Below are 14889 nucleotides of genomic sequence, written 5' to 3'. Positions count from 1 at the left end.
CACTGTACTTCGTATCCGTTAAAAGTACTTAACGTGGTATTTGATCACAGCACTGCTTTCCTCCTAGACTTTACCAAGACACTCCTCACCATCTTAGTTGAAGATAGCGGAACTGCTCTGAGGAATATAGACACATCCCAATTAAGAGACCAGTGTTTACAGGTCATTAATTTTACCACTGGAACCAAGACAACAGGAAATGATGATGAAAATACTATTTCCCAGCATATATCTTATGCTAATCTCTTTTCTTACAGCTGCAGATTGAGTACTTTGATTCACTTTCTTAGATTGAAGTGTCTCAACCCTGAGCATTGTCAGTCAAAAAAATGTTTAAGTAAAATAAAATAATGGAGTAGAAAAGAGATACAGTCTTGCTCCACCACCAAAACCTGTCTGGGGCTCTGAGAAACTCAATTAAAAGGACAGGTGAAGTATATTTCTTTCCTTTTCCGTAAGATGTGCAAGTGAAGAAGCACCTCTGCATTCAAGAAAAATAGGCTTAGGTGTGGACATAACTCTTCATCAAGTTGTTGACAAAGGCACAACAAACATCAATATGCATTAATTTCAACATAAACCATCATATTGGAGCATCTTAGAAGTGTCATGACAATTATATACACATACAACCAGCCCAGCTCTATTTCTAGAGAAGTTCCTTTCCACAATAACCAACAAACAAAACAAAAAGCTTTTCAGCTCCTCTCTGGATACATGCTGTGTCGTGATTATTTAAAGTTTTTCCTGTTCATTTTATATGTCATAGTAAAGTAAAATACAGACTTTAAAGACACAGTTAAAAAGGAACTGAAAACAAAACGACTTCACAAACAAGAGAGACTCAACCTGTGTTGACAGAAACAAGGAAGCCGAAATAAGAAAAAGCCTATAAAAAGATGACAACTGAAAACATAGGTTGAAATAATTTAGCAACAGGAAGATAGAGTGGAAACATAACAAGCTGCACTAATAATATAAAACTTTTATAAGTGAGACACTGCAAAAGCGGTGGGGGAGAAAGAAGAAAGGTAGAAAACTGGGGATTTATAGTTGTGCTTTGTATTCTTGTAGTTGTTTGGAAAACTGAATTGCTTTATAACAATTGCTATACTCTGATCACATTGTACAAAAGAATTCTGATCTCATTTTACAAAAAGAAAAGCTTCGCCTTCAACCAGCTACTTCTTTACCACTGGAGTCAACAAGCCTTGCTAAACTTCTTGGCATTCCAGATAGTTAGATCTTTTACGGAGATACTTAGGGATGAATTTTAGATATTTTACGCATCTGTAAGAGACAAGCGTTGTTGTAGCTTAACCAAATCCACAAGTTTTGACAAGGTCCAGATGCTAGCCTTTGTACTTCAAAAAGCAGGCTGCCTCCCCCTCCTGCTGCTTTAGTGTCTTGATTTTGTGATCTAAGGATTAACAACTAACACTCAGTCAGAATACTCTGTTAGCTACACCCCTTTTCCCACCACTTCTGATATTCCTCAAAACAAAACACAAAGCTAACGTCCCACCTGAAGGAATTAGGTGAAAAGGAATATTTTACAAACAAAAGCCAAATGCTATCAGATATCCTTCATAGACAAAAAAACCAATCCAGTATTCCAAGACTTGTTAAATATGTTAGGCCACCTCACTTCAGAGATGAGTTATTTGACCTCCTTTAAAGCGCACAAACTACATGCTGCATTTATTTGGTTTGAGGCTTCTACTCACACTTAGATGAGGCACAAAAAGCATCTGGAATTCTAGCATTCCGATTTCACTTCAGCTGACTATTCACTTTCACTCATTTCCTTGGCTTTTTAGAAAGCAAACGAAGTAACTAAAGCAAAGATGACAATTTGATCAAGTGTGAAGATAACAAGAGTTAAATTTACTACAGTATCTGAAAATAATAGTTGAAGTGACTCTTAGCTATGCTTTAGGTACCTGAAGGACGAGTGTTCGCCGTGGACTGGTAAGGTGATGGGAGGAGCTGGAGACTGGATGTACATCGACTGGCCAGAGGTCTGAGCGCCTTTCCTGATTAGCTTTCCAGTGTTAGGATCATAAAGTCGAACTTCAGGACCAGGCTGAGACTTTGGATGGATGGGTGTTGGGTGAAAAAGAGCTGTCTGAAATGTGTTGTGTGTATCAGGAAACGTGGCAGGGCTATTCTCTCTGTTGGATGAAGTTCAGAAAAAGTTGCTTTAGAAATTTAAGTGAGTTATCTAACCAGAATGTAAAAAATGAATATTCCTTTTTTCTAAAGGAGAAAGTGGGGGAAAAAAAAAAATAGTTTGGAAGATTTCTGAAAGAACACTTCTTCTCCCCCACTCCCATTAAATGTGTCTTAAAAATTGTCTTAATGTATAAAGTTACTGAAATTGCTTCCAGGTAGTAACAACGGAACAGCTAGAGTTGCATGACAATCTGCACATATACAACAAAGAAAAGCATGCTATTGTACCAGATCCTTGTACTTCCTCTCCAAATTGACTCTGAGAGAAAATAAACACAATATTAACTGACAAGTCATCCAAACTCATTTGTTAAAATACTAAGCTACCTATGATCACCCTGCTGCATTTTAAAACATAATTTTTCAAGTGTCAGCAGAAACATTCAGAGTTCAGCCTGCAGGAATCATCACTATGGTATACTATCCAATTACAACAAAGTGCCACAAAAAAAAAAAGAGGAAGCAAACAGAATAATTTAAAAAGAAATAATTAAACAAAACAGTTTGTTATACCCCATGAAACTGAAGCTATAGAAAAAACAAACCACATTGTAACAAATATTAGAAGTTCCACAAAAGTGGAGTTTTTACCACATGCTTTCATGGACGTTTTTCAAGTAGTCTTGCAGCATTTTCAGTAATTATTCCACAGATAGGTAGAAAGACCAACATTCATTTAGACATCAAAAAACGATGCTTACAAGCCACTGTCCAGATTTGTACTGAGAACTTGGCTGTGTCAGGCCTCTGAGACGAAGTATTCTAGTCAAGCCATAAGCAGGCTACATCTCTTTCCTAAATTCTAGAGATCCTGGGTCTCTACCTAGTCTCTCAATTGATACATGACCTCACTTCCATACGTTTCTACTTTTGGTGTCTTTGGAGTATATAAGGACTTACATTCTGCCCTCCGGGGCTACCATCTTCTAAGAAGAAAGCAAATCTCTAGCTTACTCAGTCAATCATGCCAGTATCAGTTTAATACAGGAAATCTAATATGCTACGCCCCTTCCTGTCTAAACATAGAAGGGAAGGTCCTCCCTTAGGCTTGCAAGATGCTATTAACATCAGTCTATCCAAACAGAGAAGTCAAGAAGAAAAAGCTGGCTCTACCATATCTTGTCATGAGTTATTTTAACCATGCCACCTTCCTAAAGGGAGCTGTTCTTAATAATCCTCTGACTTCCTCCGTGTAATAAAGTTTTTGGCTGCCCCTTCTATTTGCTGTCATCCTAATGCACTGATTATTTTTAACCCTTTCTCCTTTAATACTTTTTCTTATAATCCCCAAACCTCCTGTTCTCTTACTACTTCTTGTCTTCCAGTTTTTATTTCTACCTTCATGCCTTCCAATGCCTCAGGTCTTCCTGCTGTATTTTTCTGGTTTTCTCTTCCTCCCCACTACCAAGTCTCAGAAAAAAATGCCATACTTTACCAATTTTTCATGTTGTGGGAGTGTGTACTTTTTTCCCCCCCCTCATTTGGCAGCACAGATGATCCTCTGCCTTGGTGGCATTCCCTGTGTTAATTTGTGGATGAACTGACAAGATCAACTGCTCCAGCTGAAGATGGCTAACAATGACAACTGCTTAAGAAACTACTGGTACCACAGGTTTCTCCTGATTCTGCTAGTTGCTGAACTGCCTCCTGATCTTCAGTTTAAGCAGCATAGAAATCAAAGAAAATGGAGGGTTCTTTCATAAAATCTGTAAGCATTGCACACCATTTTGAGTGTCAGAAACTGATTTTATAGCTGCATTAACAAATTAGCATGATTGTATGAATAATCTATTTTCATGGCCCTTACTCCCCCAAGTTCCCACTTACCTGTGTGTTTTGATGTAGTCATCCTTCAAGGGAAAGAGCTGTTCCTCAACCTTATCCCAGCGCTCCAGGCAGCTCCACAGCCAATCAGGGTTTACAACATGGAGGTCCTTGCAGTCCTGAGCTTGCCGTACTTTTTCTGTACCTATTACAAAGTTAAACATAACATCACAGTGTTTCCAGAAACACAGAAAATAGTTTTAAGTACACACTGAAAGCCGTCACTCTTCCCTTTTGTTATATCTCTATAATTTGTAGCATTTCATCTTATTTACACATTATGTAAAACGCTTAAGCTCAGTCATTTGCCCATTAAATGTTTTTGCACCAAGAGAAAATAATGCACTACATTTTTTTGTTGTTGTTTAGAAGTGCGAAATAAAAGGAGACCATCAAGAACTGAAGGCAGGAGTAAAAGTAACAACTTAGCCCTCTTCTCTAGGTTAAGAGCCGAACTCTCATAACTGAAGTTGAAGAATAAATCACTTCAAACACTAACCAACCCTGTTGAAGCCTATCAACTCTGCACAAAGACCTTGGGGTTTCTTCCTGCAGATGCTTATATAAAACCACAATACTCCAGTCTAGTTTACCTTACTAACTAAAAAATAAATAAATAAAAATTCTAAGTTTTAAGTTTTTAAAAAATTTATCACACATGTGCCTTCAGGAGTGAAGCCTCCAGAAAAAAAAAAAAAATTAAGTTTCAGAACAATCCTGACAAGGAAGCAAGAACAGCAAATAAATTTGATGGTTTCAACACAGTTCCCTGGAGTTTTATCTGCGTGACTGCCATTTAACAACATGACTTTACTTGTTTCAGTTAAGATGAAAGTCTTGAAGTACCCATACTTCTCCACATCATTTGAAGATGAGAGCAAACAGTTAATAGCAAAGGCCTGTTTACAACCTGAACTAGAATTTACTGGGGTAGACAGATTAGCTCAAATGCTCTTGAGGATTGACCTAATTAGTTAGACAGTTCACTTTCTAGACTTCTGTAAATTCAAAAAGACTAAATAAACAGCAAGAGCAGGAGATCACTGTCCTTCGCCAAAGAGCTGAAAGCATGTTTCCCTACTTTTGTTCCCCAAACCCAACAGAAGTAGGGCTAACTTTTCCTCTGTCTTTAGATACAAATACTTTTTTTCTTGAATTCAGATTAAGAAAAAGATGTTCTATGCACAAATACATTTCTTCTATTTTCAGGAGCAAATGCAAGCAATCCCACAGTTCAGGACTTAAGAGCTGCACAGTAAACATATAGCTTTTCTCCACACTACTATCTTTGTAATAAAAATGCATTAATTTAAGAATCTAAGATAAACACAAACACAAGGATGAGAATTTAAAGATAAAGCCTTTTCCAAACCACAAATGATTTACAAATGCTGTATTTTAATTTTTGCCAAGAAATAAAAATAAAACCACTGTCAAACAAGGACTCAAGGAAAACAACTTTAGAACTCCAACCATGTTAATCCCAGCACATCTTTGCTGTTCAGGAGGTTTTAACTGACTAAAAAGCAAAACTCTTTAAAAAGGGAGGTCGGTGTACCTAGATCATTCATCCCCTGATAGAAGAAATTTGTTTTCCAATTGATCATCAGTGTCAAAAGTAATCAGTGAGGCGGAGCACTTTCATGCAACAGTTATTGGAAATGAGCCAGTTTACAGTGCCAGAGGGAGCTTCCACAGGAGGTATTATTATTATTATTTATATAACCTCAGTAGGAATTGTAGAAATACCTGCAGTTAGACACGTATTTATAAAGCTGTATTTCATTTATACACAGGGTACATTTCAGAGGAAAGAAAGCAGAGGTTCTGAAGAGAATTAGATCAAGAGATCTGGGGGACAAAAGGATTAAAAAAGTGAAAGACTTGGCTTGGAAAATGCTTTCTTTTGGTAATAAAGGAGAAAAGTAGTGACAACATATTAAAACAAAGCGGTAAGAAGACAACTGCTATAAAGAGGATGCTGAAATTGGGTTCGTAAGCATAGGAGTTTCAACAAAAAAAAGCAACAAGAGTGAGAAGTCCAGTGGAAGTTTAGGTACTTGTGTCTGGTATTAGATACTGAATCAAATATCAGATGTGACTAGCAATACTGTCTGTCCCACACGTAACTCTGGAGCTGATTGAATACAGCATACAATAGCATGCTACTTCACTAGTAAGCATACAGAACAGTTAACTAGAGTTGCTGGTGCTATTGGATAGACAGACTGTACTTATAATACCCTGAAGAAAAGCTTATCTGGTACCATAGTACATCCATTCACGCAACTAAAGATATTGCTGCTCCTTTTGGATCTCATCAGAGAAAACCTGAACAAAACCATAAAACTGCACCTTCATCTCATGTTAAGTCTGTGAAGATATGTGAGAAGATGGCTTCCTCTAACTATTTTTAAACTCGATGCTTCTGCATTGATGATTTGTCAGGTGCTTCATCTTGCTGCCTGTTCCACACGTATACACATTCTGCATTCATGCATATCTGATGGTTTCATACCGGATGTACACTGAGGACTACTTCTGGTCAACAGGATTCCAACAGAAGCCTTAAACATGAAAGCCAAATGGCACTGTTTTGTATGAAACTCTTATGGTTCTGAAACAATAGCTCCGAAAGGTATAGGCCATTACCATAAAATTAAAGTTGACGTCATGAAGACCAGTGTGTAACCAAACCCACCTCCTGAGGGTGAAAAGCCTTACCTTTCTCACCTCTGCAACACCAAGGCTTTCTGCTTCTTCCTCGTTTCTAAAGCGCTGCTGCCTGTTGCATGCTCCAGCATACTGAAAACTGCATGAGGTAATACAACTATGCCATCTCAGGGGCTGCCTTCTATTTCTAGCTGACTTCTTCACAAATCAAGATTTCACATGTATGATGTTTTTAGAGTAAGATTTGGTAGAACACCAAATTTAACTGGGTAGGAGAAATGGTACTGCAACACTTAATATCCTTGCCTTCTCCTCTCACTTTCCCCGGTGTAACTTCCCCTTTTGGAAGTATGCTTATTAAGAAGAGACAGCAGAAAGGGTTTTAATCCATCCAAGCAACAGTATTTCTGATGCAGTTAGGAACATCTGACTCATCCAGCTGGGCTAAAAATCACTTAAGAGAAAAAACTGTTTTTCTGGACAACTCTTTTGCATTATTCTCCTCTAATCACCTTTCCCTACTTCAAATTCTAGTCTAAATTAGTTCCAAAAAGGTAAAAAAGCACACAAGCCATTCCACATGAAGCAGCCAGGGTTCAAATTCATCATATCTACCCTCTGACAGATACAGCCTGAAGCACATAATATTGGGAAAAGGTTATTTTCAAACCTGGGGAAGTGACTCATTAGTTCTAGTTCTGAACTTGCACAGAAAGGCTGAAAAAAGCATCCTGTTAATCTTGACAATTCATTACTAAAAAAGTGACCAAAATCAATAATGCAAGAATAAACTTCTACAACTGTTCTCCAGGACATACAGTTTCACTACAGCATTTTATTTTGTCTTACCCAAAGTTGAAGCACACCAGGCACTTAAGCAACATAGATAAATGAGACCTAAGCTGTATGTTTACGAAGACTAAGCAGAAATGCTATACGGCATATTTGACTATGTTCACATTACCGAGTAGCGCAGCCCGACAGGGAGATCTGCAGGGCAAAAGGGTGCTGGAGGAGCGATGCCCATCCCCATACGTATTTCAGGGACTTTTGCTTTAGATTAGACCTGCAGACTGAATACCCGTGAGTGCTTAGCTGACTGTACCTTCCAATTCAACCCCCCCCATGAGGAACCCAGCACACATGCTCAAGGCTGTGCCAGGATGAACCAAAGCACACGATGCAGGGGGAGCAACCAGAGTCACTGACCACACTCTCCTAATTCCAGCACACCAAAGTCAGCACGTCCTCATGGCAGTTTGTAACGAGGTAGCCAGATGTTGCCTGGAAAATCTGATCACTAGAAGTTTATTTCTATTCAGACCATTCTTATATGTAAATCTTGATTTATGATCAAATCCTGAAGCTCTTCAACAACATTACCCTAAGACAAGTTGTATAGACCTCAGTGTTTTGCCCTACAAGAATTAAGCAACCATGAACTAGTCATAGATGTGCTGTTCAGAGGCTACATCTGGAGTTCAGCTTTATCACTGCACTGTGCTTTGCCAGTAAAAGCAACAGGCTTATCTGGTCAGTGCAGATGTTTAGAGCAGTGCTTAATTGGGTTTTTTTTAAAGACGTGGCCTTTGAAAATACTATTCAGAAAAAAAAAAATAATATCTGTGGACACATTATAGCTATGTCTGGTGAAGACCTCGCACCACTTCACAGGACAGGCTAACAAGACTTTACCAGCTGGCAGCTTTCTCTTGTCTCTCAGTACCAGCGAGAGAGTCAGGAGCAAGCATTTTTTAAGGAGGTAGATGTGGATGAATAAAAAGGAGCCACAGTTCATAGAACAAATGGTATTTTAAGCAACCTGGTATTTAATGATATTAAGTAAAACTTGACATAGGCTAAGTCAGGAAATTATTCCCCTGTTACTTTCAAAGTAGAGGAAGAGACACAGAATTAAATATATTTTGAAAAAAAAAAATTAAAAAAGGGAAGAAACATTCAGAGCCTAAACTGACATATTTCCACTCCTACCCCACTAGAATAGTTTTTAAGTGACCTGAACAGCTTTATCTTCTCCACCAGCAAAAACTCAATACAAAAATCAACCACGGTATCTCATTTGTTCAGGAAGGAACATAGCAAGGTTTATGAAATAGTGTGGTAACTGCTTTGCCAAGTGTGTACACAGCTATAACAACTCGTCATCCAGTGCAGTTTACTGTTGCTTAAAGCAAACAGCAGATATTTCAAAAACTGAAGAAAGATTTATGCAGCCCATAGGTAAGTGGAAAGGACTATAAGGTAGCCTTTTCTCAGTCACTCAGATCTATGAAAGCTGATTAGATGATACAAAGATTCGTGTATTTTCCTCCCTATATAATGAATAAAAAAAAAAATCCTAATTTTCTCCAAGAAAAAGGATTTATTTATTTTCAGAATTCAGAGTATCTGAATTACAGAGTGTCTGCAGCGAAACAGGCTGCCTATCTGCAGAGAAAGAGACAAGTATACAAAGAATAAAAGAAATCTAAGTTATTTACTGCAATAGGCTGACAAGAATGCTGTAAATACAATCTAAAGTGGTATTTGCTAGCTGTTTATTCCACACACCAAGCTATGATGTGGTCACTTTGCAGGGTGAAAAAAATCCATCCCTCCAGGACGTAGGGGGCACTCTTTTTCACACTGACTTCTTGCCTTTTTATTTCCTCCAACAAATTCTTCCTCCGTGTTCAAAACTCAAAAGCTAACAGTATTTGCCCTCACTACTGCTGCAGATTAAGTATATACCATTTACTACAGTGCAGCTAATGCAAAGTAAACATGCAAGTTAACTTGCTCGTCTGAGCCCTAAGCTAGCCATTGTTAGCGGGCTCATCCAGAAACACTGAACTCCACAGGTATGCTTTAAAGTCACCTTTTCACAACCACATTAAAAAACTGAAAAAGAAAAAAAGAAAATAAAAGCAGAACAACATTGTCTGGTCTCAGGCCACTGACTTTTGTTCAGAAGTCAAGAAGGGACATGCTTTTGTCTCCCCCCTTCACCAGCAGTTAGACATCAAGCTGTGCTTCAGACGTTTACCACAGGAGCCAGAGATGTAATATTTTTATGGCTTACCGGCAGTAATAGAGATTTGTAGAATTTGCTTTCTAACCACACGAGAATCAGTATGAAAATCACGCTGACAGCTGACTTATCACAAGTCCAGCTGTGACTGGACACAATTTATATCCTTAACATCTCTGATTAAGCTTCAGAGTTTCCCTCATGAAATTAGGATGATGAAGCATAACTACTCCCATCTAAGCATCAGTGAGAAAATATAGTCTTCAGTCAGAAAAAAAAAGACAAAACAAAAACCACCACAAAAAACCAAAACCCCATCCCAAACCAAACCCACAAGCAATCCATGAGAATCTTAAAAAAAAATATTATTGGAGAATACAGTTTTTTCACTCCAAATCCCCCTATTTCACTGCCATTGTTACAGAAATAATGACTAAGTGATGATGAAAGATGACAACAGTCTTTCTCATTAGACAGAAAAGACTACCAAGTTGCCTCTTGTAGAATTAGTGCAATTCTTTTCTTACTAAAAGCAGGGGGTAGCTTCTACATACTGACAATAAAGATTTTTCACACTGGCAATTCAGGAATAGTACTCTTCTTGTGATTTCTTGTTTTAAATAGCAGACAATATTTGAATTTATTTTAAGTACCAAGTGCAACACCAGCATTACATGACTATTTTGAAGAATCTAGGTCTTGACAAAAAGTCTGAAAAATACAGACCTCCCTGGAATCTATTTATTTTTCAAAAGAGCACTCAAAATTAATTTAAAATGTGTTAATAAACTGAATTCAAACACCATAAAAGCACGTTTATGTAATCAAAACCTAAAGTTAAAATAGTTTTTCAAAGTAAGATCAATAGTAGTGGATGATTCACTAAGAATGTACAGGTAGTGAATAATTTTCTAATTATTCTAATGCTGTGTACTTTAACATATGTTATTCAGTATTTTTTTCCTCTAGAGAAATGCATACGTTTGGGGGTGGGGCTGTGTCATTTACCTTTATCCTATCAACTTTACCACATCACATAGTAGTTGTGTCCGATGTACAACTACATTCAGAAACTATCTAGTGCAAGTTAGACAAAGCAACTTTGAAATGAAGCATTTTAAGATTTGAAATTGGAAAAACATGAAAGTTACATTGACAGCTATTATGTCTCCAATGAAGTATGACAAACATGCGTAATTCTTTGCTGATAAGAGTATTGCTATTCCTGCAATTTTAAAAAGAGCTGTTCAGCAACTGCAGTAAAACTACAGATGCCCGAGCTGATGTGTCCACTAATTTTAACGTTTCCCATTCACTATTTCAACTGTCACACTTTCACAAACCCCAGCTAATCTCCATGAAATTAATTCCAGCCTCTTCTGGTTTTTAGGTTGTTTTCACTATTTAAATGCATATCTACATCAGGACAAATAATACAAACTTGCTACTTCACTGCAGGTCCATCGGTAGAGATTTTATTCTGATGCTAGGTGACTAGGTCAATACTGCAGCCCCTTCTCGCAACAGTTGGACTTACCAACTTTTTAATAAAAGCTACCTGTGCTTTTCATCACTAGAACCATACATTGAGATAACTGGAAACTGAGGTAAGTTTACACTAGCCTAGCAAATATATTAGCCTAAATAACAACAAGGCTATATATATTAAAAAAAGCTGATTAGCATATCATAATAGACTGATAAATTGGCTGGTTTTAATCCATGGTTTTTTTAACACTACTCGTATTTAGAGTGGTAGAAATTAAGGAACTAAAACATCCTCCTTTCAGTCACTAAACATTGGAGATTTTTGCATCACTGCCTCTTCAACAGGAAGAAATTATTCCTGGTCAGCTGTCTAAGAAATACCTTGTTCTATTTCTTAAGTCGCACACACTTTGAGAAAAATATACACATCTATATTACAGCCAGTGAAAATATACTCCATTCTTTTATAGTACAAGCTGATGAAACAAAGATGCTTCTCATGTACTGAAAACTTATATGAACAGCAGTCAGGAAAAAAAAATATTCCAACAGGCAGCAGATGTGTATTTCTTTGCTTATGGTATCTAAAGATGTCCTAAAGCTACCTAGAAGTTTTAGAAGATCTAAACCATGCAGTTTTACTTTTGGATTTTGTGGTTCTGATTATCAGATATTTAGATTACAACTTCAAAAGGCCAACAATGAGGTAACCAAGGGTCAGGGTGCACACAAAAAAACCCCTTTGTGCTAGAAGCTAGTGGTGGCCTGTTAGCTCCTCTATGGCAGCTAACCAATGGTATCTTATAGCCATGTAAACCCAGGTAGCTTTGTGAAACACATACCAAAAGTTAGGCTAAGCTCTCTTACATCTCCCATGGCAAAGATATACAGGATGCACAGAGAGCAGTGACAGGGTATCATCAGATTCCAGTCTCTTAAGATAATAATTTGATTTCCACACGAAGTGAAACGGAACCACGAGAGATGAAATATGAGAAACCAAGATGGAAAGCATTGCTGTAACTTTGTAGCAAGGCCACTATAAACTCTTCTCGGACACAAATCTTAAAGTTTCTATTCAACATCTTTAACAGTTGAAGACTTAGTATCACCACCTCTTAACCAAGAGGTGAGACATGACATATTACATCAGAGGTTATTTAGCAGGTCCTCCTTTTAATACTTAAAAGCCACACTTGATCAAAAAGCAGCAGAAAAAAGCCTTTAAAAAAGGCTTTTAAAGTTGTGCTAGGAAGACTCTCCCCTTCAATTTCAGTGCTAACCTCAGTTACGTTAAAGTCTGTAGGTTATACAAAAACCAGCTCAAGGTATGAATGAACTGCAACAGGAAAAAAGCTGATGGAAAACTCAAGTCTCATTTACCTACCTGTCCTTGCTGCAATGAGATGTGTTGCTTTGTCAGGATCATCAGCACTCAGCACCAGATTCTTCACAATTTTAGCTCCAAGTGCTGTGGCATGATAGTGTTCCCGTGTTTTCTCAATGGGGAAGTTTGTTGGGTAGAGTCCACTAAATATTATGGTTACATCTGCCAACACTTTACTTTTTAGTTCTGGTACTATTTTTCTGATGTCTGGAATTTCCTCAATCTCTTTTTTCAGATATTTATCATACTTTGTGTAATAATCAGTGTGAACCCGCACAAGGATCTCTTCAAGGTATATTAAATGGTCGTCGTCATCTGTATCATCCTCCTCCTCTTCTTCCTCCATACTCTGGTCCAAGGATTCACCCATTGTAATTCCAGACTGTTCACTATTCTGAGACTCTGTTTCAGCTTCTTTCTTGTCTGCACACCCGTTTCCTAAATCACAAAGGCTTTCCTGTTCACATTCTTCTTGTGCTTCAAGATCAGTTTTGTCATGAATATTTTCACTAGGTAGAGATTGCATGTCCCCAGAATGATTCAGCAGACCATCCTTTTTTTCACTGACATCAGTACAACTCTCTTTCTGCAAATTCTCATCCTGCAGAGGTTGCGTGGATTTCTTCCAGCTTCCCTTTTCCTCATTCTCACTATCTGATACAGAAGTGGATGACTTTTTGGTATCCAATCCACCATCACTTTCACTGTCACTAGACAGTTCAAAGTCCAAGTCATTTGTTGTCTTGTCCTGGGTTTCCTGCTTCTCTATCCCCGTTTTATCAACTTGTTCTGAAAAAGTCTGAGATTCTTTTCTATTTGTCAAATCGTAAGTTACCTCACTGTCCTTTTTGTTATCAGTGCTATCGTTTAAGGAGTCCTGGGCATTAACTTTATCACGAGACTTCACATCCCAGTCAGGTGTTTCACTGCTTACAGAAGTACTTCCATTTGCAGTGCAAGTGTCCTTTGTAGCTTTCTTGAGACCATTGCTTTGTTCTTCTACACATGTAACATTCCGTATTTCTTCAGCATCCTTTACTGATGTCACTGCTGAAACAAGTGCCTCTGGTTTTGTAGAGTGGTTTACTAAGACACAGGAAAGAAAGAAATTAAACATACATATTATTCTCAGGTTTTGTTTGTTTTTAAATAAAAGTTTAATCAAAATTTAATTTTCTTTTTCCTTAAACACACAGTTTACATATACAGTCAGACTTCACTATGCTTAGAAGTGACCATTAGGCTTCTCAAAGTTGTTAAGATACTTTACGTGTTGATGATTACTAGAAAGAACTGGCAAATCTAACAAATTTTAGTTTTGTGAAGAAGCTGTGCAAGTAGCTTTAAAAAAAAATAACAACACAGGTCATAAGTAATTATTTGTTAACTATGCAAACATTAAAGTATTTATTGTGTAGCACGAGTTTTATGATTACATCTCAGAGCAATGAAATAACTACAGAGAAGAAAAAAAAAAATAGGGCAGAATTCACTTCAGAAGGTCCCAGTCCAGTACTACAACTATAAAAACTTCCTTTATAAACCTCCATCGCGTTCATAAATTTCCTGTTTTTCATAACCAAAATAACTACCTTGTTTTACAGAGGGGGAAGAGAGAAATTGTTGTTTAGTGTACTGCCACATTAGGTCTCCAGCCATAACAGCCAAAATACTATTACCAGTACTCCACTTCTGCTGTGGTTGCCCACTAAAAGGAAAGCTATCAACAAGAACAGACCAGTTTTACTAAGCTACTTACATTTGTGCTGCGGGAGCACTCTCTGTCAACTACAACAGTCTAGGATTGCTCATCTGAGCACAACAGCAATACTAGTAAGATCAAGCCAATGACGTACCCAAATCACATTTGACAAGTGGAAGTAGTTGTAAAAACAGTTTAAAAATTATGTAATTACCTCTCTTCTTCATTTGAATTTCTCTTGATCCAGGAGGTGCATTAATATCTCCTATCCCCTGAAAGTATACGTATTTCTTCACAGTTATCAAATTGGGTGCAAACTTCCAAACATCCTCTCTATCATCAATGATGCAAACCATGGAATCCCCACATGGGAAGAGATCTCTAAGAGACAAAATGGTTGATAAAACGAATCCAGTTTTAGAAAATAATAGTATCAATGAAAGTAGTTTCTGTTGATGTTCTGGTTTATTACAAGCATGCCTGCAGGACATGCTTATATATGAACTTACAAAAACAAATCAGCAAGATTAAAATTGCAGAATTCAAAAT

General features: G+C 37.5%; 1 protein-coding gene and 1 long non-coding RNA gene across 6 annotated transcripts in view; both read right to left on the bottom strand.

Annotated features, from left to right (window-relative positions):
- The window catches only part of CTDP1 (CTD phosphatase subunit 1), a 113198-nt gene that overhangs the window by 69058 nt on the left and 29251 nt on the right, over positions 1-14889 (bottom strand). For all 5 annotated transcript variants that reach the window (XM_054189384.1, XM_054189388.1, XM_054189387.1 and 2 more), the window contains exons 7-10: positions 14555-14721; positions 12639-13724; positions 4063-4204; positions 1944-2174 (exon numbers count right to left, since the gene is read on the bottom strand). In XM_054189384.1, coding sequence (XP_054045359.1) covers positions 1944-2174; positions 4063-4204; positions 12639-13724; positions 14555-14721 — 1626 coding nt within the window. The remainder of the gene's footprint in view (positions 1-1943; positions 2175-4062; positions 4205-12638; positions 13725-14554; positions 14722-14889) is intronic.
- LOC128904747 (uncharacterized) lies at positions 6409-7571 on the bottom strand. The gene is made up of 2 exons (XR_008464623.1): positions 6784-7571; positions 6409-6626 (listed from the first exon to the last, which is right to left on the bottom strand). It is a non-coding gene; the product is annotated as an uncharacterized LOC128904747 (long non-coding RNA).

This window comes from Rissa tridactyla, chromosome 2, assembly GCF_028500815.1.
Source record: "Rissa tridactyla isolate bRisTri1 chromosome 2, bRisTri1.patW.cur.20221130, whole genome shotgun sequence".
Taxonomy (NCBI): Eukaryota; Metazoa; Chordata; class Aves; order Charadriiformes; family Laridae; genus Rissa; species Rissa tridactyla.
This window is presented reverse-complemented; position numbering and strand designations above follow the sequence as displayed.